Source organism: Drosophila obscura, unplaced genomic scaffold, assembly GCF_018151105.1.
Source record: "Drosophila obscura isolate BZ-5 IFL unplaced genomic scaffold, ASM1815110v1 contig_87, whole genome shotgun sequence".
In the NCBI taxonomy this organism is placed as follows: Eukaryota; Metazoa; Arthropoda; class Insecta; order Diptera; family Drosophilidae; genus Drosophila; species Drosophila obscura.
The window spans coordinates 816,701-842,163 of record NW_024542880.1 but is presented as its reverse complement, the minus strand read 5'-3'; the positions used below and the strand labels follow the sequence as shown (position 1 = coordinate 842,163).

The following is a 25,463-nucleotide window of genomic DNA, read 5'->3' as shown; positions in this document are numbered from 1 at the left end:
TTTCAAAAAACAAAAAGAAACTTAAACATCAACACACACACATTACACTTCTACCCTCACATTGTATAAATGACATATTATTATTAATTTCCTTGTAAATTTCACGTACACGAATAAACTTTTAAACTACATATTAAATTGTATAACTAACTACACCGCTAACACCAACCCAATGTACTTTGTTAAAATCATTACACCTAACATTATTTTGTTTAATTAACATTATCGAGATCATCATCTTAATGCAACACCGTGCATGCCCTCATCAACAAAGCATTGAAATCATCGAAAAGCAACACCTTGCATGCCCTTCACAACAAAACATCGATATCAACATACCAAATGAAGTATCTGGTCATAGCAGATTCATCGTCGTGCGACCACTCAATTCGCTTTAGCGATTAAATACCAAAAAAAAAAAAAATTAAAAACTTGTTTGATAAGTATGTAAGCGCTTTGGCTTACTGACAGGTAAAGAAATCTGTTGTTTTTTTTAATTTAACATTTGATGGAAAGTACCTCAACACCGTTAGATATATTGGTAAAAGGTAAAATAAAAGAAAAAATCAACAAACACATTAATCTGAGCTAGTAGAGTAATGCTACATGTATTAATGTATTGAAATGCTTTTACACACTTGAGCAAATATGCACTTGCACGTACATAAAGCATAAGTGGAACAGGTAGAGGGCCTACCATGCACTTACACATACATACAGCATACGTGGAACAGGTAGAAGGCAACAAGTGGTTTTCTACGCTGTGATATGTACGAGCTCCTCTATCGACGACGAAAATGTGTTAATTAAAAAAATATTACATATGTACGTACATGTAGTTCATAGAAAGTGAGTGAAAACTAGCAACTGCATGATCCTGATGATAAATATATGTATTTTCTCGAATTGGTTGCGTTTTTTTTATTGCTGTTGTTGATGGGAAACTGTTTGTGAAACACGAAGTGAAAACTCAAATTAAAGAATAGAAAAAACACAGTGAAGTACTAGCAAGCATACAAATTATAACTTAAAACTGCTTCAGACACGACGGCTATCTGCGTCCACTGAAATATGTACATATTTAATTAATTCTATCCGAAATTATTATACCGATACTCGAGGAGTTTAAGGATATATGTATTAGTTTTGTGTTAATGTGTGTTAATTTCTGTATTTTTCTATCTATCTGTCCGTCCACCCAATCAGAAAGTTACCATATCTTCCAGATAGACGAATCTGGATTATATCAGATGATTATTATAGTTAGAAAGAAGAAATCGATTTGCAGTGACTACGCTACCACCTCCCATGCCCTATCACATTCTTTTTCTCTCTCTCTCACACACTCTTCCTCGTACAGTGTGTGCCCTCTGGCGGAGTGAGGAGAACTACATATAACGGCTGGTATTGGTGTGAGAAGTTAGAGAGACGACAGATATAGCGGAATACAAAACAGTAGTGAAAATATGAACACATAAAATATTCGGCAATTTTATTTTTCAAAAAGGTCATTAGCTTGAGAGGGTATAAACGAAGTGAAAAAATTAAAATTGGAACATAACTAGCGGTCTTGGGTTCAATCCCGTTTTTCCCCTCTCTCATGACATGTGCGATCAAAATTGAGAGATATCGCGAGGAGATAGCCCCCGGACTGAACGAAGCAGGTGTCATCTGTGCTGGATCCGAAACGTTGTTTTTTTTTATATCACTCTCCATTTGATTTTTTGGTAGAGAGAACGAGAAAGCAACGAATGGTCGTATGTTTTCTTGCTTTAAACTGAAAAAAATGTATTTAATTAATTTAATTGCAGATATAGCAGGAGAATGTCTTTCGCCAAATAGAAGAAAACTAGTAAGTTTATAGTAATGAACATTTTTTTTAGTAAAAAAAACCCAATATGCATATGTGAACACATAGCTGTATAATCCGTCAGATATTTTTTGAGTCATTTTAGAAACATGTGAATGAAACTGGCTGATTTTAATTCGCAGTACTTTCACTTGGTTTTTATACCCGTACTCAAAAAAGAGTTAAGGGGTATATTAGATTTGTGGTAAAAGTGGATGTGTGCAACGCCGAGCATGAAACGGTTCCGACCCCATAAAGTATATATATTCTTGATCAGCATCAATAGCTGAGTCGTTTCTTCTCGTTTGTGATTCGGGTGATCCGAATATGGCAGAGGGAGGGACTGATAATGATCGAAAGCATTAAGGAGGCATGAGTATAAATAAATATATAGATATAAAGCTTTAGCTTACGGCCTGGAAATAAAAAGGTTTCAAATGCAAAAATTATGATTATGATTTTTTTGCGGTATTTTTATCAAAATTTGGACTTTGAAAAGTTAGGAAAAGTCACATTTTACCATTTGGAACGTTGCTGGTCCAACGTTTTGGATCCTTCTATATTTTTCACCCAGAATCTGAAGCTCATATATCGACAGAAAACACAACGTTGACAAGAAAATTGTACCACCTTTCACATGATTTTTTATTCGTGGTGATAGGGTATGGTTATATTTTCAGACATGCACTTTTTAGCGGCATCTATTCTTAACAAAATAAGCCAGTTATAAATAAAACTGTTCAAAAAATGCCAACAGTACGATGTTTTTAGTTTAGTTTTTAGTTGTTTTTACTTTTTAATATACTCCATCTTATATATCATAAAGCAATGTTTGTTTACTTGGTATGTAATTCCAATTTGTCTACATGTAAAATTCAAAAATGTCATAACAATCATTGCTTTTTGGGCCAGCAACGGTAAAACGGTAAAATGTGATTTTCGGAGGATTGGTCAACCAATTTTACCAACCGTCTCTCCATAGAGCAATACCTTAAACGACTCAAAATTAATGCACCTATACACAAAAATTAAAGGACCCCGGATATTTTTTTTTTCGACTTTAAAAAAAAAATACCGCACAAAAACCATAATATTTGCATTTCAAAGCTTAAGCCTAGCACTCAGATCGAAAAAAACACCTCGCGAACAGAATCAGGGTTGATATTCTTATGAAACCGATAAGAAATTTTGTAAGCAAAAACTGTTTTCTTACTGTTTTTGTAAGCAAAAACTCTTTTCTACGGAAGGCAGTACTCAGATCAACAAAAAAAAAAGGACGGTATATACTGGAAAAGTATCCGAAGTATTTGCTTGTTTTTTTTGGTATGTTTAGACCCTCCTCGAAAATTATATCAATTTGATATATTTTGCCAGCAAACACCAAGCAGACATTGCAATAAGAGAACAAAAAACCAAATGAAATATTATAATAATGAAGACAAATAGAATCTAATTAATGCAGTATTATATGAATGACAATTATATGGACATTATAATTTATTATTTTCACAAATATAAAACATATATATATTTTTCAAAACATTTTGTCTTCACGGTGTTCGGCACAGGAGGCGTCGCCATCTGCTGCTGCTGATAGGCAGACACATAACCTTGCCAATAAAATGTTGGGGAGCCCAGGATATGCCTGGGGAAGAGCGGCCCCAGTCGAAGAAGTGCATTTTATTAACTTTAAACAAAACCAAGCAGCGGTCTGAGCAGTGTAACCGTTCAGAATGCAGTGCACACCTCTGGTCACACCACTGGCCGCTTGAAGTATATATGCTGGGTTTTTGATTTTGTTTGCTGGCAAACAGTTTTTGGATCTGAGTACACTAGGCTTTAATATTTTCCAAATGATAAGTTGAAATCACATAGTGCTCGGATCATGTTTATAGATGCATTTCTTAGTTTTTTAGAATGTCAAAATTCATCGAAACTAAATGTATGTTACTTAAGTTATGTGAAAAATAAGCGCTACTTTGAAAAAAACTTACAAAAAATACAAATTTTCGAAAATTCTTCAAAAAAATTAAAAGCTCTCAATCTATCAGAAAAAGTTGGTTTGGCTCGAAACAGAAAAAAGTTCAATTTTATCGAGTTGTGTCATCAAATGCTTATTTATAATCTTGGTTGCTAATGTATATCTTGTGTTCGTGTTTGAACAGCAGTTAAGGTAACATAACCGTCGCAAATACGGGATAAAAGAACCTGGGTCTTAAAACGCGCAATCTCTGAGTTCTCAAAATGGATACAACCAGCAATGGAACCCGCAAATCCTTTGAAGAAAATGACACGGCAGCAGCTTACCAAGGGAATGGCGGTAATAGGCAGTTGCGGGGCTTATCGTTTTCCTTTGTTCGGGTAAGTAAAAAATATCCCTCATACTTTTTAAAAGTAGTACCTTTTGTTACCGTCTTTCTCACTATTGGAAAATTACTATCCAAAAACTTTTTTCGGTGGTGGAAGAGCAGAGCACATCTTAACACTACGTTTACAGTGCAGGAAAGTTAATTTCTGCATCCAGTACCCGGGCTGCAGATAGCCCAAAAACCCTGGACGCACTTTCGATATTAACTTTTTACCCTCCTAATCGAAGGAGAAATAACATATTAATATCGTATTTATTATTGTTTATTTTGCTTTTTTATACCCGTACTCAAAAAAGAGTTAAGGGGTATATTAGATTTGTGGTAAAAGTGGATGTGTGTAACGCAGAGAAGGAAACGTTTCCGACCCCATAAAGTATATATATTCTTGATCAGCATCAATAGCCGAGTCGATAGAGCCATGTCTGTCTGTCCGTCTGTCCGTCTGACCGTCTGTCCGTCTGTCCGTCTTGTTTGACGCCTGGATCTCAGAGACTATAAAAGCTAGGGCAACCAAATTTGTTTACCAGACTCATGTGATATCACACTGCTACAAGTGTATTTCAAAATTTCGCCCCGCCCCCTTCCGCCCCCACAAAGGACGAAAATCTGTGGCAGCCACAATTTTAAAGATACGATAAAACTGAAAGCGCAGTATCGTAGAAAATAACCATATCTACCAGATTGCCGAATCTGAATCAGATCGGATCATAATTATAGCCAGAATGAAGAAATGAATTCTCTGTTGGTTCCCTCTCCTTCTCCAGCGCTGCTGACGCTACTGATTCTCTTTCTCGCTCGCACACTCTGCCGCGTTCAGTGCGCGAGCAACCCCTAGCGGAGGAGATGTAGAATCTAAATGGAACACGTACAATCTACATGTTAGATGTAGAATAGACATTGTATATGTAGATGTAGATAGCAGATGTAGCAAAAAAATGTAAAATGTAAAATTTTTTTTTTTTCCAAAATTCTACAAAATCATAAGCTGTATATACTGACTGAGTACGGGTATAAGTAGAGTCGTGTCCCCAGAAACGACTCACACGTTCCTTCTCGTTTTATATAATAAAATTAAGAAAATGGAAAACTTAAATGGGTAATCAAAAATACAGGGTTAAATTATATTGGTGTAACAGGCAGAAGGAATCGTTTTCGAATCCATAAAGTATTATTGATCACAGTAAATTGTCGATTAGATATATTCCGTTTGTTAGTTTTGTCGCAAATTGATGACTTCACCGCCTATGAAGTATATTTGTAAAAATGTATGTGCTTCGTTTGGAATTGGCAGTTTGGAGCCCACTTTGTGGTACACTTGTCCTTCTGATTGAATTGTTGAACTTTTTAACTATTCCTGATGCGCAACACGTACCATCTGACTCATGTTTGTTCAAATCAAATTACTAACATAGGTACATTCAATGTAACGAATGAGCAATGGGTCAGTCGAAGCACAGAGTCAGTTCGAACAGAAGAAGCTAATTTTGCTGATAAAGAGTTCACTTAATAAAAGGGATGTACGTAAATACATACAATGTACTCATTTATTTAATCTGTGGAAAAAAAATCGTAACAAATTTAGGAATCGCTATGCAACTGATCCATAACATTTACAATAACTTCCTAATTGCCATTTGTCTTCGAATTTTGGTACTTAATACGATAGGTACCTTCCGGATCGTAAATTTTCTCAAGACGCTCCCAGTCGCTAGGTCGATTATCAATAAGATGGCGGGTAACCTTCTCGGCGCCAATTTTTTGCTTTTCTGTACATCTGGTGCAATCAGTCAAGATTGCATCGGGTAAAATATCTTGAAGTGTGATAGAAAGTGGTATAAAAAATAACTGAAAAATATTTGGGGAATAAATAAATAATATTTACCCTTCAGCATTTTCGCATCGGGTGTACAGGGGCCGGCACTCTCTAAGCACTTTATGTAGTTGTTAAGTAATCGCTCTTGGATCAGTATCTCGTCCAAATCTACATTATCGAACTTTTCATCGTAGACGCCATCTAACAGCGGGGCTGAAGTTGTCAGCGGTGGATGCGGAAATCCATTTATTTGGGTGCAACTAGCGCACATTAGAGTCAACACCACAGCAGTGCGAAACATTGTCAAGGAAATACCGGTACGCGAAATTTTAAAATAAAGAAATGTCTCAGATTATACTATCAGTCGCAATAGTCGCAGCTTTTATAGTTTGCCTACCAGTCCCGTATAGTTAGCGTGTCTATGTCTAATTTTATAACATTCCAATTGATCGCAAATGAAATTAATTGAATTTTGAACTATTATTTTAATGTAGCAGTCGCACGACATTTTATAAGTGCATGCATGCTGTGTGAAAAGTTCCTAAGAACATCAACCAGAATCTTTGATTCCCTAGTTTTTAATGTCAGAAAACATATTTAATTTGTTAGTTTTTATGATATTATGATAATATCCAATGTTTTTTAAGACATATGTGCTTTTGTAAATATATTGAAAGGTTACTAATTTACCAAATTGACATTTAAAGTTTCAATAACTTTTATGCGAAAACCTATTAAAATAAGCAAAAGCTCACGTTTTCGGTATTATTTTGTATTTTTATAGTCATTTTCTTTTAATATTATCTTCTAGAAAAAAGATAATTCTTGATTTAAAGTCTCTCTGACATATTGAACTATATCTTTTAAGCCGTACGCTCGACTATAACCATTCTCTTGGTTATTAAAGGGCTACCCAATTATCCAATATCCAACAATATCTTTCTTCCCAATTTTGTCATTTTCATTATTTTTTCAAAATTTTGTCGATCGAATTTAAGGCCAGAACGAAACTGCCCATATATATGAGACTTCAAATGGTTAATATAATATTATGATAACACTACTCGACAAAATCGAACTTTTTTTTTTTCCTCAAGGATCCAAACCGACTTTTTCTGATAGATATGGGCATTTAAAATTTTTTAAAGAATTATGGTTTTTTTTCTATGGCAGAACTTTTTTTTGAAGAATTTTTGAAGTGTGGTATTTTTTTTTAAGCTTTTTTCAGAGGTAGCGCTTTTTTTCACATAACTGTAGTATCTTACCTCTGGTTGTAAAGAACTTTGCTATTTTGAAAAGATAATTAAAACAGCTAGAAGTTAAGCCCAAACACTTTGTGATTTCAGCTTAGCGTCTGGAAAATATAAAGCATTAAAATGCAAAAGTGATGATTTTTGTGCGGTATTTTTTACGAAATTTTGACTTTAAAAACTCAGGAAAAGTCGAAAAAAAAATATATCCTGTGTCCTCTATTTTTTTGCGCGATCAGGTACCAAATGTACAACCCTTGTTCGTTTGCTTTGTTCCCAATTGGCAGTTGAGCTCGCAACCTTCCAAAAGGTATTTTTTGTTCATTTTTTCCATTTTTTAGGTTTGTTTAACGAATTTTAGCTCCAAAGTCTCTCCATAGATTTTAATGAGCGATACCTTAAACGACGCCAAATTAATGCACCTCTACACAAAAAAATAGAGAACACACGTTATAATTTTTTTCGACTTTTCCTGAGTTTTTAAAGTCAAGATTTCGTAAAAAATACCGCACAAAAATCATCATTTTTGCATTTCAATGCTTTATATTTCCGGTAAGCTGAAATCACAAAGTATTTGGGCTTAACTTCTAGCTGTTTTAATTAACTTTTCAAAATAGCAAAGTTCTTTACAACCAGACGTAAGATACTAAAGTTATGTGAAAAAAACTATCGCTACCTCTGAAAAAAGCTTAAAAAAAAAATACCAGTTTTCAAAAATTTTTCAAAAAAAAGTTCTGCCATAGAAAAAAAAAATATCATCAAACCATTTCTAAGCCCCAAATCTTTAATAAAAAGTTGGTTTTGTTCCTTGAGGAAAAATCGTGTTGACCAGTGATATTAGTCTAACACCTATATTTCCTGCATGCTCGCGATCGGCTCGGTAACACGCATCGCGCGTCATGCGGCAGTGCCCCTCGGGCGTTTGGGTTCTGCCTGGGTTCCGCGCGTAATAGGACTTGGCATGGTGTCGCATGTGCCACTTGATGGTGCAGTCATTGCATATCACAATATCGCAATTATGATGAAAGTCAGAACTACAGTGAGTCAGGGATACTATAGGTATAGATTTATATGTCCTTTTCTATGAATAGCTAGAAGGGAAAAAGGTATAATTTGTGCGGGACCAGCACTTGTGAAGGAAAAAAGGTTAACATTTGACCATAACATCGATCTATACCAAGGCTTAGGTATAAAGAATAAAAGTAACTCTCTACAACAATTACAGCCTAAATGGATATGACAGGTAGGGTATATATCCGAGATATATCCATACCTATGACTCGGTAAGACCAAAATTACAGGTCCGTTTTGTTTCCTGCAATCCCATTTTGGGCAGTTGGACCAGCAACGTACCGGACGGTATTTTTTCGGGTAAAATGATTTTTGAGTCGTTTTGGTCAAACGTTGAAACTTGGCCGTTTATCCATCGATTCTTACAAACGATACCTTAAACGACTCATAATTATTACGTCTATTTTAAACAATCTATCTATCTAAAAATCAAACGAGAAGGAACGTGTGAGTCGCTTGTGGGGACGCGACTCTCCTTATACCCTTACTCAGTCAGTATATACATTTTTAGGCTTATTTTTTAGAATTTTAGAATAAAAAAAAAATTGTACAATCTACATTTCTTTTCTACATCTGTTATCTACATCTACAATGTATATTATACATCTAATATGTATATTATACATGTACCATTTAGATTCTACATCTTCTCCGCTAGCGGGTACTCGCGCACTAGCGGGTCTCTTGCTGGAGGAGGTGGGGGAAGCAACTGAAAATTAATTTCTTCATTCTGACCATAATTATGATCTGATTCAGATGAGTCTGGAAATTAAATTTGGTTGCTCTAGCTCTTAAAATCGGACGGTCAGACAGACAGACATGGCTATATCGACTTGGCTATTGCTGATCATGAATATATATACTTTATGGGGTCGGAAACCTTTCCTTACCACAAATACAATATACCCCCCAACTCTTTTTGAGTACGGGTATAAAAATATATCCTTGGTCCTTTATTTTTTGTGTATAGGTGCATTAATTCGGAGTCGTTTAAGGTATTGATCTATGGAGAGACGGCGAATCTATTGGTTGACCAACCCTCCGAAAATCATATTTTATCGTTTTACCGTTGCTGGCCCAACAAGCAATGCTTGTTTTGACATTTTTGAATTTTACATGTAGACAAATTGGAATTACATACCAAGTAAACAAACATTGCTTTGTGATATATGTATAGATGGAGTAAATTTACTAAAAACATCGTACTGTTGGCATTATTTGAACAGTTTTATTTATAACTGGCTTATTTTGTTAAGAATAGATGCCGCTAAAAAGTTCAGGTCTGAAAACAAAACCATACCCTGCGGACATTTTTTAAGAGTCAAAATTTGCAGAAACTGAAGAAATGCTGTCTGGTTTCCCAGCCGGAAAATCCCCAACAAATACCTCAAATAATAGCCAGTGGCGCAACTAACGTAATTTCACCTTTGTTTGCTATTTGAATTGCCCACTGCATATAAACATTGTAACCGCTTATAATTACTCAATCTATTCGCCTATGCAACCGTTCTTTCGTCTCTTCGACTCTTGCCTTTCTCCTTTACTTTACTATCTCGCTATATCGCTCTTTCGTTCTATCGAACTCTATTCTTAGCATCGCGTAGGGCACGGGTCCGTCTGCCCTAACATGCCTTCGCAAAGGCCATGATCTGGTCCAGCACTTGCATGCCTTTGCAATCTCTCGATCTTTTCTGTCGTCGCATATATACATACGCATATATTCGGTCAATTGGTGACACACGAATTGTGGTCTATATATGCATCTCGCTTCCAAGTTTCTTTCGCCATCGTTCTCATCATCTATGCTGCTCTCTCGCTTGCATTAGGGCACGGGCAATTCGGCCCGCCTGCCCTTTCTCAGTCTGGTATTGATCTTCATAACGTATCCATCGCTTTATTATATCGGTCACTTTATCGTCTACCTTACATTACCAATATATAATAAATTGTACATTACCCATTGAAACGCTAGACTTTTCTTAACAATTAAACGAGTTTCAACGGCTATTAAAAACGCTTAATAGCCAAACATTTGGTGACCCCGACGTGATTGTGCATTAGTTAATATATTCGTGCAATCACAAACTACAGTTGATCATTCAAGCATTGCCATATATTGCCGGTTGTTCGTTGTTGTCGTTTGCCCGCGGCTTCAAGTGTCATCGACCACATATATATACACCAGCCGCTCTTGCATATAAGCATATACGTTTTGTTTGCGGTGCTCTTTCCCGTCACTTGCGCGCGGTACTCTTTGTTTTTCATCTTCCCGCTAGAAACGTTTTTCTAACGCCGTAGCTGCTATGGAGTTGGATGGGTCAAACGGCAGTGTAACTACCGCTGCGGAAAACAGGGTGATTTTTCTGAAGCGGAAGGCATCGGAATTGTGCGAAGGCCTCAAAAGATTGAGTGCCACTTGGGAGAATGAATTGTCGGCTTGCGACTACTATATGCTCGTGGTAAGGTTGGATGAGATCGAGGAGCTGCAGGACACTTTTAAAACCCTGCACAACGAGCTTCAGAAGTTGGACTACAACAAGACTCGCATTGGATCCTTGAACAACTTTAATTATCTGTTCAATGAGCTGGATACTTTGATTCGGCGCGAAATCGCTAATCGATTCCCCCACCTGTCTTCTCCTTCAACGGTTTCTGGAGGAACAATAATTGCTAATATTGTTGGCAGGCAGCTTCCACCACGGAGCAATCCGCCCCCGTGTCTACGCGCTATGCAATTGTCATCTTCGGATAAGAAGAAGTCTGCCTTATGCGTCTCTGAGGGGCCAATGCAGCATTTGAAGATAGATGAGCAGGCAGCGCTGTCTGCTGATACTGAAATCAATCTCCAAGACGTCCACATAGCTGAGTTGGTATCTCATTCGCAGCTGGATTCCAATATGATTTCGGAGAACCCAAGTGCACTTCCATCAATAGATTTAGCGTTGGAAATAGCTACTGATCGGTCTTCTCTCTCAATTTCGGGCTATTCATCATTATCGTGCCCCTGCAGAAGTTCAGTTGTGCCAACAGAAGCCCAGCTCTTTGACGGTTTCGGACTAGCTGCACCTGCAGCTACGTGGTCCAGACTCTTTCTCCAACGGCTGGGCAAAGATACGTTGTCTTGGCATAAAGCTCTGATTGGGATCTCTTCGCGTGGGATTCTTTTGAATGATTTGAGAGATCCCCCTCTTTTGGCATGTGGGTTTCAATATCGTTCATCCGTGTATTTTGCTGGCCATCATCAAATCACCTTTGGCAGGAAGCATCCAGTTCAGCGCACCACTAATTCAACAATGATCATCGCTCCTCAGCAGAATCTTCGCACTGGACTTCGAGCTTATTCCATCCCAATATTTGTATATTGGGGGGAGTGGAGCTGCACTGAAGACGTACAACTACAACAATCATCGTGCCACTGACCACTCAGATTGTAGATTGGATCATCTGAGGAAGTTTTTTGGCCACATCTTGGCCATTTTTAATCCTACAACTTTAGCTTCAATTACAGAGAGCCCTGCCGATCTGGATGTGCCAGTTCGTGACCCTCCCTTTTCGTTTCTTGAGCCTACCGTAACATGCCTGATCTTGCGACAATTGGATGTCAGGCAATGCGTTGCCTACATACTCCATATCTTCTGTACGCGATGGAAGGAAGACTACATCTCGTCGCTGCAGCTGCGTTCAAAGCGTATGCAGAACCCTGTGCTATCAGACCCACAACAACTGACCAATAACGACATTGGTCAAATTCATTCCTGGATTCATTGGCGTGTCTCGAGATGTTGTGCCAAAGATGGAATTAGGATTGCTACATCAAATCAGCCACAAGCGACGACTGTGAAACCCTTCAGCATCTGTTGAAAGTCAGGCTTTCAACGGGGAGAGTATGTCTGGTTTCCCAGCCGGAAAATCCCCAACAAATACCTCAAATAATAGCCAGTGGCGCAACTAACGTAATTTCACCTTTGTTTGCTATTTGAATTGCCCACTGCATATAAACATTGTAGCCGCTTATAATTACTCAATCTATTCGCCTATGCAATCATTCTTTCGTCTCTTCGACTCTTGCCTTTCTCCTTTACTTTACTATCTCGCTATATCGCTCTTTCGTTCTATCGATCTCTATTCTTAGCATCGCGTAGGGCACGGGTAATTTGGTCCGTCTGCCCTAACATGCCTTCGCAAAGGCCATGATATGGTTCAGCACTTGCATGCCTTTGCAATCTCTCGATCTTTTCTGTCGTCGCATATATACATACGCATATATTCGGTCAATTGGTGACACACGAATTGTGGTCTATATATGCATCTCGCTTCCAAGTTTCTTTCGCCATCGTTCTCATCATCTATGCTGCTCTCTCGCTTGCATTAGGGCACGGGCAATTCGGCCCGCCTGCCCTTTCTCAGTCTGGTATTGATCTTCATAACGTATCCATCGCTTTATTATATCGGTCACTTTATCGTCTACCTTACATTACCAATATATAATAAATTGTACATTACCCGTTGAAACGCTAGACTTTTCTTAACAATTAAACGAGTTTCAACGGCTATTAAAAACGCTTAATAGCCAAACAAATGCTATATCTATGTATATCTATTCTATCACCACGAATCAAAAATCCTGTGAAAGGTTTTTATACCCGTACTCAAAAAAGAGTTAAGGGGTATATTAGATTTGTGGTAAAAGTGGATGTGTGTAACGCAGAGAAGGAAAATTTTCCGACCCCATAAAGTATATATATTCTTGATCAGCATCTATAGCCGAGTCGTTATAGCCATGTCTGTCTGTCCGTCCGTCCGTCCGTCCGTCCGTCTGTCCGTCTGTCCGTCTCGATGAGCGCCTGGATCTCAGAGACTATAAGAGCTAGCGAAACCAAATTTGGTTTCCAGACTTATGTGATATCACACTGCTACAAGTGTATTTCAGAATTTCGCCCCGCCCCCTTCCGCCCCCACAAAGGACGAAAATCTATGGCAGGCACAATTTTAAAGATACGATAAAACTAAAAACGCAGTATCGTAGAGAATGCCCATATCTACCAGATTGCCAAATATGAACTAGATCGGATCATAATTATAGCCAGAATGAAGAAATTAATTTTCAGTTGCTTCCCCTCCCCCTCCCGCCCTCGACAACGCATCTCATTTTCCTTCTCGCTCGCGCATTCTGCCGCGTTCAGTGCGCGAGCAACCCCTAGCGGAGGAGATGTAGAATCTAATTGGAACATGTACAATCTACATGTTAGATGTAGAATATACATTGTATTTGTAGATGTAGATATCATATGTAGCAAAAAAATGTAAAATGTAAATTTTTTTTTTTTTCTAAAATTCTTAAAAATCATAAGCTCAAAAATGTATATACTGACTGAGTACGGGTATAAGTAGAGTCGCGTCCCCAGAAGCGACTCACACGTTCCTTCTCGTTTTTTGTTAATATATGAGATTTAGATTCTAAGTAAAAATTGTGAAAGTGCACAAAACGTTGGGAAACATACGTTACAAACGGTAAAATGTGATTTTCGGAGGGTTGTTCTAACAATTTTAGCTCATCCGTTTATTTATAGATGTTTATGAGCAATACCTTAAGCGACGCCTTAATGAACCTATACACAAAAAATACGAACAATACGATGTAAGATACTTAAGTTATGTGGAAAAGAAAAGCGCTACCCCTGAAAACAATCATTAAATAAATACCATATTTTTGTGTCATTAAAACAATGCATTAAGCATTTTTAAAGCCAAGGCTATCAAAAATAGTTTGTTCGGTACTAATCGGAAATATAGTGTGCTATACACGCACGCGTGTATCTTAGTCAAGTCAACTTCATCATATTAATGTTTATTGAAAGTGGTGTATCGAAGGTTTTAAAATAGATCAGATTTGTTTTGAAATAAGATAGTAACGATAAATTAAATACGACTTTTACGGCTGTCAACTGATGCGACGACGACTGATAAACACAGCGGCTGGCGTCTGAATGACCAATCCCAGCCTTCTTACATATATGAATTTTGTTTAATATTTTAATATTTACACTACTCGACAAAATTGAACTTTTTCTTCCCGCTGTGGACCAAAATGACTTTTTCTGATAGATTTCAGGATTTAAAAAGTTTATAGTATTGTTTTTTTTTAAGAATTTTTTTAATCTGGTATTTTTTCAAGTTAAAGGTAGTGCTTCTATTTTTCACATAATATCTGGTTGCATAGAACTTTGCAGTTTTCTGAAAAGCTGACAAATGCAGCTATAAATCCGACCGAGACACTTTGTAGCTACAGCTTAACGTCTGGAAGATATTAAGCTTTCAAATTCAAATTTCATCATTTTTTGCGGTATTTTTTCGCGAAATTTTGATTTTAAAAACTCCGGAAATGTCGAAAAAATAATTCTTGGCATGAATCGATGGATAAACGACCAAAATGCAGCCGTTGGACCAAATCGACTCAAAACTCATTATCCCTGAAAAAATACCGTCCGGTATGTTGCTGGTCCAACTGCCCTAACGGGATTGCAAGAAACAAAAAATACCTGCAATTTTTGTTTTACCGAGTCTTTTACTCCTATTGTTAGTGCTTATATTTACCTATCAAACAGGCAGAGGGTTACTAATGACCGAATTCCATAATTTCCGTCAACCAAACCTTGCACCACGTATTCACAGGTTTTATGTTTATTTCTGGTCGTCGTCGTCTGGTTATTTCTTATAAACCAACAGGAATTTTTGGTGTAACGACAAAGTTATTTTTATTCAATTTTTATATTACAGCTTCTTATCTTTAAAATACCACAACACCCGTCGCCTTCTTTTAACATATTTTTTGATCATTTGTCCATTTACGACTATATAAAAGATATTCAGGGGTGCCACAGAAATCATTTCTGCTGGAAAATCACCTGAATTCCGTTCCGCCGTGCCACACACCGATTTTTCAGCGGAATCAAAATCGCTCACAATTTATCCAGCCATTTGATTAAATACACCCATAAAACACACCTAAAACGATTCGAATCTTACTTTCCCATAAAGGTTGTTCAATTGGTGGTTAACCCTCATTCAAATAATTTAACATTATACATGTTGAGTTAATAAAATAAGCATTTTAGTAAATCACTATTCAATCCGCTGACTGAATTTTCACTTAACGATTACGCTCTCAATCCGCTGCAGAGCGAGGTGGCCACCTAGGGCGATTCGGACTTTCGAAGTTAATACAGTAATGCCACCTTTTTTAAGTCGAACTGTATTAGTACTGTATTAGTAATGCCACTTTTTTTAAGTCGAATTCGGAGCAATATATTTAATATTAATTATATTGAAAGCAATCTGTTTTTCTTTAATTAAGCATCACAAAAAATAGCTCATTGTAGTAAAACTTCCTTTACGTCAAACGTGTGCATACTTTTTATGAAAATTGTGAAAACATTTTTTTTTTACGGGATTTTATTTACAATCTTCCCTATTAAGATTACGACAGTATACAAACTTACTAATATTTTTATTATTTACACTTAATTACTTAGGGTCACTAAGTATTATTGCTGGGTGGGAGGCCTTCGGAGTCGGTATGGCAGGGCCAAGAAAGACGCCAAGCATTAGGATGGGCTTGAAGCGGCCGTACTTTGCTTTCACTTGCATCACTTTACTGATCCTACATAGCTTTATGGATGTCATTCCGATGTACCATGGGCCCAGAAGTCTTGGGCGTACCGGGCGGGGGTACAGGGGAGGATAGCGGGGGCGAGGGGGGGGGTGGAGGGGGGGTGGGGGGCGGCCCGGGGGGGGCCCGGGCGAGGAAAGGGTGGGGGGGGGGAGGCGGGGGGTGCGGTGGTAGCCCATGGGATTTGGCACAACCACGGGGCCGACATGGACTTGGTTCGTAAGGGGGGGGTGGAGGGTGTGGGGTGGGGGGGGTTTGGTTGTTGGATCACCCATAAGGTTGTTGAACAGCCGGGGGGGGAGGGCCGGGCTTTTGTTGGCTTTAATGACCCTTGTGACTTCTCTGTTTGGAGTGGAGCGGGTTGTTGGTTGGTGGCCAGCAGTTGCGGGGGGTTTGAGCGTTTCTAGATGGCGGAGCCCTGTTGCCACCGTTGTGACAAAGGTGATTCACTCTCTTGGTGGGCATCACCTGATTTGCTTCCACAGTGGGAACGTTTGTGTGGGGGTGTCTATGTTTTGCTCGGTTTTTTTCACTTGGGCCTGCGTAGTAGGTGGTTGGTATTTTAGCCGCCTTCGAGAGGTGATGTGCTCCACCTGCGAGCCTCTTACGGTACAGCACTCAAGTGCTGACGACTGCTGTTGGAGTTTATTGATGCTAATATTGGGTTGGGTTTTGCCGCCAGTGACATTGGGAAACCAAGCTGCTGACACAAGACTTACAATTAGTTTGGCAGCACAATGAGGTTAGCTCTATATTGGCCAACGTTTTGCTGAGTTAGAGGTGGGGTCCAGCTGGGTGGCGTAAAGGTGGTAGAATGGGCGGTGACCGATGATGACTGTTAGTGACTACATAACTGGCTTGAGACCCGTGTAACTAACAATAGGGGTTGTGTTTGGACTGTGGGCCAATATGTGGGCTGCCCGGAGGATAGTAGCTGTTCGTGGGTTATTATAGCGTTATATAGTTTTCTTTGGGTTGGTGTCTGATCCCCAATGGGGTGCTTGGCTAGTCACCAGCTGCTTAAGGTAACCTGTGGTGTAATGTTGGAGGAAACGTGGTGGGAGATCTGCGGCTAGGTTTAGGTACGCCTGAATTCAATGAATGGGGGGGGAGGCTGCACCTCCAGGGGAGATTTGTCTAGAGTTATAGCCTGGGTGATTTTTTATTTGTTGGTGGCTTATTGAGCGGGCAAGTCGGTGGGAGCTGGGGCCTTCAAACTATATTAAAGGCATTACATTGCAGGGGGATTTTGGTTGGCATAGCCCTGCATGTTTTTGCTCCTTTTATAGTTCCAATGACTCAATTCCACTAGGCAATTGGGATGGAGGGGTATTGGGGAATCTGGACTATTTGATGCCATCTATTTCCGCTGTGGTTGGTTGAAGTGTCGGCTGGACTGGGCGTACGACCCGTGTTGTACTTAACGCCTGACAGAACCCGGGGTGGATTAGTTTGGACGCCGGGTTAGAGCTGCAGTTATTTGTTGGTTTAGGCGATTTTTCAATTCTTTATAGACAGGACAACCCTATAGTTGGAGTATGGTTTCCCCACATGCTTTTTTGGGATGGGTCCTCCTTATTCGGGGCAGGCCTCAGTGAGATGAACACACCACAGGCAACGCAGACTGCCCGTGCAATGGTTTGTGTCCATATCCTGGCAATTGTGCATTGGCCGGTCCATTTGTTTGTGTGGCCCACGTGATCCTCGGTGCAGTGGTATGAAGCTTTATATTGGGTGACTATTTTTCCTTATATGCATCTTTAGGTGCAGTTCTACTTTGACATTGCTAGGATTTGTTTCTATTTATTATGTTCATTACCAAACATTTGTATTCATTTGTAGTTCTACCAGGTGGCATCGCTTCAAAATGCCAAAACAAAACTAACAAACCATTTCTACACATTATTGCCATTGCATTTATGTCAAAAACCCCTGTTCGGCTAAGCGCAGACCCATGGCAGCACAAATAGAATCATAGCGATCATTCTACCAAAAACTGGTAATTGTAATGAATCACAAAAACCACATACGTATCGTTTGAACGTGAAAACGAGTCCGATGCGCATCTGAAAAGCCTGCACTGCAAGGTTTGTATTCTAATATGTTGCCTCCGTAGTTCTTCGATGGCCAACAATCTCGGTAAAAGCATTTTAATTAAGTTTTCCGTAAAATTCAGATGTGTGTTTTTTTTGAACAGCTGATTGCTGCCATGCATGCAGAGTTGCCAGGCAACTGCTAGAGTTGCCGAGTACATTGTTATGTTTGACTCGAACGATATGGGATGTTTTTTTGCTTTTAAATTATAAAAGTACAGCTTTAAAAAATCAATTATTTTATATCATAAAAGAAAAAAAAGAACGAGAAGGAACGTGCGAGTCGCTTCTGGGGACGCGACACTACTTATACCCGTACTCAGTCAGCATATACATTTTTGAGCATGTGACTTTTTAGAATTTTAGAATTAAAAAAAAAAAAAATTTTTAATTTTACATTTTTTTGCTACATCTGTTATCTACATCTACATATATTATGTATATTCTACATCTTACATGTAGATTATACATGTACCATTTAGATTCTACATCTCCTCCGCTAGGGGTTGCTCGCGCACTGAACGCGGCAGAGTGTGCGAGCGAGATGGAAAATAAGTTGTGTTGTCGTTGGCTGGAGGGGGCAGGGGAAGTAACTGAAAATTAATTTCGTCATTCTGGCTATGGTCATCCGATCTGATTCAGATTCAGCAGTCTGGTAGATATGGGCATTCTCTACGATACTGCGTTTTTAGTTTTATCGTATCTTTGAAAATGTGCCTGCCACAGATTTTCGTTCTTTGTGGTGGCTGAATGGGGCGGGGCGAAATTTTGAAATACACTTGTAGCAGTGTGATATCACATGAGTCTGGAAACCAAATTTGGTTTCTCTAGCTCTTATAGTCTCTGAGATCTAGGCGCTCATCAAGACGGACAGACGGACGGACGGACAGACGGACATGGCTATATGGACTCGGCTATTGATGCTGATCAAGAATATATATACTTTATGGGGTCGGAAACGTTTCCTTCTCTGCGTTGCACACATCCACTTTTGCCACAAATCTAATATACCCCTTAACTCTTTTTTGAGTACGGGTATAAAAATTGTGATCGGGTGATCTTTGCTTAGAACAATGGGAATTTTCTAGTTAAAGTCATAGTCGCTGTCATTAACATTGTCCAGTCTACCTTTGAGTCTCATTAAGCCGTCATCGGAAATTTTCAAGGGTAGTGATTTTAAACTTCTTGAATTATCAACATATTCTTTTGTCAATTTTTACTTCACGTGGGTAACAATCAAGTTGCATTTTTCTAAATATTAAAATTTCTGCCCTAGCTATTTCCTTAGCTGTCAGTTGCTTACAATTTGGATTTTGTCTCCTGAGCTTTAAATGGTCTACATATCGTAGTATCCAAGCTGTGGTTCTTAAGAACCGCAACCAGTTCGAGAATCGAAGAACGTCTGGTAAGTCAATATCGGTTCTCAGTAGCTAAGTGACATTAACATACTCTTTGTCAATTAGATCGATATCCTGTCACCCAACTGAAATCCTTCCTACTGGCCAGTGATCACTATTATTATGCAAAAACTGTGGACCTGTCAACCACAATTTGTTGTTTGTAAAATCTATTTTAGTGATTTTGGTTGCCTCATCTGCTGGGTTCAATTTCGTTGGAACATACTTCCAATCCCCTACATTTGATATCTCCTATATTTCTCCTAAGCGTTGGGATACAAAGGTTTTGAAGCGTTTGCTGCTCGACTTGAGCCAATACAAAACAATTTCCGAGTGTGTCCATAAATGCGTTCAGCCTGTTTTAAAATTCAAAGTTTCTTTAATCATTTTACTCATTCTTGCTCCCAGTAAAGCTCCTTGTAATTCCAACCGCGGAATTGACATTGGTTTGAGTGGTGCTACACGTAATTTTGTAGTTATTAAACTGCATTCAATTTTGTCGTCACTTTGGAATCGTACGTATGCGCAAGATGCATAAGCATATTCAGAAGCATCGCAAAATACATGCAATTGTACTTCACAGTCATTTATTGTAAGTTTTGTCATACGTCTTGGCACACTGAAGTTACTAATTTTATAAAACGAATTACATAGCTCTTTCCACAAACCAAAATGGTCATCTATGATAGGGTCGTCCCAGTTGATTCCACTATCCCAGATTGCTTGTAACAGTATTTTATTCGATATGAGCAAATTGGAAGGAGCCAATTTCAGAAGTTCACTAAGAGATTTTGTAAAATTTAAGTTATAAGCCAGACTGTCTTTTTTATAATCCCACATTAGGCCTTAAACACGCTCTTCTGTTAAGTTTATAATCTTTTTGGAAGATATCGATTTTTTGTGGCATTTTGTAGGGCTTATATGGTCTAAAACCTCTGAAGAGTTTGAAATCCAATTGCACATTTCAAACCCACCTTGCTGATGTACATATATAACATCTTTTATCAGTTGTATGGCACTGATAATGTCATCTGCTCCTCCCAAGTAGTCGTCCATGTAATATTTTCCTATTATGTCTTGGCAGGCTTTAGGGTATTTTTTCTTAAAGTCACTTGTATTACGATTCCTTACTTGTTGTGCAATACTTGGACTGCATATATCTCCCAAAAATAAAACTTGTATTTCATAAACGTCTGGTATACCTTGCCGTCTTTTTCACGCCACAAAATTCTCTGGGCTGGTCGATCTGTCTGTTGAACTTTTATTTGTAGAAACATTTCTTTTATGTCACCGAAAAAAACAATTTTGTTTTCACGGAAATTCATGACGACAGATGACAGTTGATTGTAAAGGTCAGGTCCTGCTATCATAAAATCATTATGTCAATACCCATGACTAGAAGCAGCGTCGAACACAATTCTCAATTTATCTGGCTTATTTATATTTTGTACGCAAAAATGGGGAAGATAATAAGTCACGGGTGACTGAATATCTAGTTCATACGAGTCCAATTTTGTTATATACCCTCTTGAAATATGTGATTTAATTGTTTCTTCATATTTCTTTCCATATTTAGGGTTTTTGTCAATTTTCCTTCCACAGGCCATTAATCTAGAATACGCATTGTTGTAACTCTCTGGAAGTCGTATATCTTCTTGTTTCCAAAACAAACCGAATTCAAACCTGTCTTCTACACGCTTTGGATATTTGTCTACAATTTCTAAGCACCTTTTGTCGTCAAGTGACAAAGGATAGTCGTTCTTAACAGTTAGTTCGCTCTCGATTGACCAGTAAGATTTGACGAGGTAATGTAAAACATCCAAGTCATCACATTCCTCTTCTTTTAAAACTTTGTTGTTGATATGAAAAGAATAATTGGTTTCAATTTTCTGTCTGTCTGGTGCTACTACTCCATGAATAACCCAGCCCAACAAGGTTTTGCTCGCCACTGGTCCATTAAAGGCTTCGTAATGTAGTTTTCGTGAAACTATAAGAGACCAGTTGTCTTGTCCTACCAACATTTTTGGATGGGCCTTTTCGTATGAACAGTCAATGAAGTTTTTCAAAAATTTAAAATTGTCGGTTATGTCGTCTATTTTCAGAGTTTGTAAAGGTAAGTTGAGATTAGAGACTGTGTAACAAATTTTTATAATTATAACTGCAATTATCTATTTAACATTGCATTTGCGTCTACCATCTTTCATCAAATGGTTTTTACCAAGACAAGATATACACAAGCTATTCTGAGACACATGCTCCCATTGTTTGTCAATATGTAAGTCTTTAAATTTTCCACATGTCGTAACATAATGATCAATCGATTTACAATAATTACAGAATCCTTTTCTATATTCTTTGGTTGCATTATTTGGATAATTTGTAGCTGTTAAAGTACTATCTTTGGACTTATGCTGCCCCAGGCCTATCATGGTTGCAGCCTTAATGGTTTCACTTAGCCAAGCCTTAAAAACTATTATTTTTGGCTCAGCTGATCTAGATTTTTAAAAGTGTTTCATAAATGCAATTCGCTGTGACATAGGTAATTTTTCCAATATTTCGTCATGTAACAACGGATTAAGAATATGATCTAAATCTTCGATGAGCAACAATGTATGAATTAGATTTGTAATTTATCATAAAATGAGATTAGTCGTTCATATATATCGTCTTTTACAAATGGGAAATTCTTAATTTTATCAATCAGTTGTCTTATAATATGACTCGAGTCACCAAATCTCTCTTTTAGGATTTTTATTATCGTTAACACATTATCTGGTAACAACAAAAGAGATTGTACACATTATTTGGCGCGACCTGTCAATGCTTTTCTTAGACGACTTAAGTTTTCATAGTTCCTAAATTTACAAGCGTTTGTACTATTTTCAAATTCGGAATAAAATATGGGCCATTCTAATGGATCCCCTGCAAATGTCGGTAGTTCTTGTTTTATTGTCTGCCTTGCCATGAATGTTTCCACATCCTGATTATTTCCTGACTTATTAAGACTTTCATTTTCAAATTTAAGCTTACGTGTTGTTAACCCACTCACTTGTACGCATCTCAGCGTATTTGCCATCATTGTCGTCGCTGTCATCTTCTTTTTCTTCTTCTTGTAGCTGCACCTCAAGCAGCTCTTGTTCCAAGTCCAGATGTTTTTGTTGAAGTGTCAGCTGTTGGCGCTGCTCTCCCTGTGTTGCAATTTACTGGGCAAGCTGCTGCTGTTTTGTATTTAACTCCAGTTGTTTCATCAGATTTTGCACCTTAGACGATGCGCGTGAGTTTTGGCTACTTTTGGCTGTTTGTGGAGATCGGCCTTCGGACTGCTTGCCCTGCAGCCTTTTTGATTACGTTGTCCTTGCTTTGATGGTAGCGTCCATTTCTTGTCGGTATGAGGAGTGTGGATTATCTTATTTTTTTTGTCCCATTATAGCTGTCTACGATCTTTTGTTCAGCGATTTGAACAGATTTGTCGATTTTAGATGTCGTCACAACTTTAATTTTTTTCCGCCAGTCTTTTCGGCACGTATTTCGGTGTATGTTTTCATGTATGTATTCCCATTTATGTATCCTGTCTGGAGCATCACCAAAAACACGCAACAGTCTTTCTTTCTCTTTCTGTTGCACGTCTGTCAGTACACATACACTAGTCGTCGTCAAAGTGTTAGCGCATGCATGCAGATGTTCGTATGTGTATATCTTGGATCAGGCTTGGAATACCCTGCAGTACCAGAAGTAAGCGATGACAAATGTCAACTACGCGTCATTCAGGATTTTTTCACTGCCGCTGCGACAGACGAGTAGAATATGAAGTCGACGCGTCGGTCAGACCAAACTCTTTTTTTTTCTTTGTTTCTTTCTGTTACGACGCGTGCCGTAACATAATTCGGTTTTGCCGTCGGCGTCGACAACGTTGTTAGAATTGTGCTGTGAAAAATGAGACGCAGGTTTTGTATATTTTGGGCAAAATTATTATCAGGTAAGTGCAGTTTCATTTAATTAAAAATAGTCTATTGTGCGTTGTAAAAAATGAAGAAAATGTGATATTGCGAAATTAAATGCGTTTTCGACGACATTTTTCATTTCCAACAACGAAAACAGAAAAAAACACCCGAGTGGTTCTTGCGAGTCTTGAGTCGAGCAGGTACATATCTTGGCGGGTGTTTTGTTTTTGGCGCAAATGCACTGCTGATCTACTGAGAGCATTGTTAACAAATTGAAAAATATTTTAATTAACACATCTTATTTTAAAGGCGATTCAGTTGATGTGCCCGGAACGACCACGACGGCCTTACGAACATGAGCAAATCAAAAAAACTAAAAAGGTTCTGTGGAAAAAAGAACACACAGCACAAAAATGTGAATATGTATACATTTTTATAAGAAAACAATAAATAAAAGAAATTTAATATTTTATAAAGGAATTTACCCATGCCTTTTTACTTAAACACATCACTTATTAGGGCCTTACTTTAAGGGAAATTCATCGCTTATTAAGGCCTTACTTTTCAAGGAAAATCCATCGGTTATTAAGGCCTTACTTTTTAAGGTAAATTCATCGCTTATTAAGGCTAATTCTCGTTTACTATATCATCGATTATGCTCCTAGGACATCCCTGTGTTAAAGTAAACAGCCCATTGTATGGCAGGTCATCGCTTATGTCATCGAGCTGCATGACGTTGCCATCGTTGTGTGGTTGCTTACACATCGCTTACCCGTACTGCAGGGTATACATACAGATCTATTTCACCATGTGATGAAATTGCGCTTCTGTCTTGCGCAATCCATATGCAGTTCCGTGGGCTTCTAAGGACCATGTTAGTGCTTATATTTACCTAACAAAGAGGCAGAGGGTTACTAGTCCGGCTCGAATGGCCATGTTAGTGCTTATACACACATGATCATAATAATAGGTACACACATCTACGTGAACTTTATCATAATAGAAAACAGTTTTATTCGATATTTGAAAAGTAAAATTTGTTCCCACTTATTCTTTAAGTATTTTTTTTCATTAATAAAAAGCTTTTTATAGTATATGATAATGTTATAAATGAAAAGAGATCCATTTGTATTTTAAAGTCGATGTCAGGCTGATCAAAATAATAGGTACACTTCAAGTGTTCTCAGGATAAAAATGTTGTAACTGAATATTTAATTTTTTTTTTGGCTTTATTAGTTAATACTAGTTAATATCCAGTGTATCCACCTCTATTTTTGGACACCTTTATAATTCTCTTTGGCATACTTTTAATAAGCGCCTGGCAGGTTTCTATAGGTGTCTCATACCACAATTTTTGGACGCCCTCCCATAATTTATGCTTGTTTGAAAATGAAAACTTGGCTAATTTCTTTTTTAAATCTCCCCACAAGTTTTCAATTGGATTTAAGTCGGGAGATTGACTAGGCCACTTTAAAACGTCAATTTTATGTTCCTCAAAAAAGTTGGTCAAAAGCCTTGATGTGTGCTTTGGGTCGTTATCTTGTTGAAATACCCAACGCAAGGGCATATTTTCTTCAGCATAAGGTAACATAGCACTCTCCAATATAGACTTGTATTCCTCAGCGTTCATTTTGTTCGTTGTCTGGAAAAGTGGACCTACGCCGTACCAGGAGAAGCAGCCCCATATCATTATATTGCCACCTCCATGTTTGACAGTTTTTTTGGTGAAGCGTGGATCAAATTCCTTTCCTTTAGGGCGTCGTACATTCCTTTAACAATCATTCCCAAATAAATTTATTTTTGTTTCGTCGCTCCACAAAATGTTTCTCCACTTTTTCTCGCCGTCGCATCCTACCCAGTCTTTATGAAGTTTAGAAAAAGTTAGCCTCATGGCTATATTTTTTTTGCGCATAAGTGGAACCTTTCTTGCTATTCTCCCCGGAAGGTTGGCTTGTTGTAGCCGTCTACGGATTGTTGGAGCACTAACTTCTTGTCCGATTTCTGCTGCAAT

The 25,463-nt window shown here is 38.2% G+C and overlaps 2 protein-coding genes and 1 long non-coding RNA gene across 8 annotated transcripts in view; 2 read left to right on the top strand and 1 right to left on the bottom strand.

Annotated features, from left to right (window-relative positions):
* The first annotated feature begins 393 nt into the window (after nt 1-393).
* The window catches only part of LOC111078848 (rhophilin-2), a 45,091-nt gene continuing 20,021 nt past the window's right edge, over nt 394-25,463 (top strand). The window contains exons 1-3 of one of the 6 annotated variants that reach the window (XM_022373744.2): nt 396-548; nt 1,812-1,852; nt 4,018-4,210. In XM_022373744.2, the coding sequence (XP_022229436.1) occupies nt 4,094-4,210 (117 nt within the window). In that variant the 5' untranslated portion in view covers nt 396-548; nt 1,812-1,852; nt 4,018-4,093. Of the gene's footprint in view, nt 549-1,811; nt 1,853-4,014; nt 4,211-25,463 lie in introns of all 6 variants that reach the window. The other 5 variants (XM_022373742.2, XM_022373741.2, XM_022373743.2 and 2 more) reach the window with 5 other exon arrangements.
* On the bottom strand, nt 5,741-9,949 carry LOC111078849 (putative odorant-binding protein A10). The gene is made up of 3 exons (XM_022373748.2): nt 9,902-9,949; nt 6,101-6,377; nt 5,741-6,029 (listed from the first exon to the last, which is right to left on the bottom strand). The coding sequence occupies exons 1-3, from the start codon at nt 9,947-9,949 to the stop codon at nt 5,842-5,844; spliced, it is 513 nt and encodes a 170-aa protein (XP_022229440.2). The 3' UTR covers nt 5,741-5,841.
* On the top strand, nt 21,022-23,855 carry LOC111078850. The gene is made up of 4 exons (XR_002608285.2): nt 21,022-21,316; nt 21,438-21,624; nt 21,734-21,786; nt 21,849-23,855. It is a non-coding gene; the product is annotated as an uncharacterized LOC111078850 (long non-coding RNA).

What these genes read in the sequence shown, in the direction of transcription:
- LOC111078849 (XM_022373748.2), bottom strand. Translation starts at nt 9,949, where the DNA reads ATGCTAAGAATAGAGTTCGATAGAACGAAAGAGCGATATAGCGAGATA. An exon ending in AAGAGCGATATAGCGAGATA is followed by an intron (nt 6,378 to 9,901) that starts GTAAAGTAAAGG and finishes GTATAATCTGAG; the next exon opens with ACATTTCTTTATTTTAAAAT. An exon ending in CGATGCGAAAATGCTGAAGG is followed by an intron (nt 6,030 to 6,100) that starts GTAAATATTATT and finishes TCACACTTCAAG; the next exon opens with ATATTTTACCCGATGCAATC.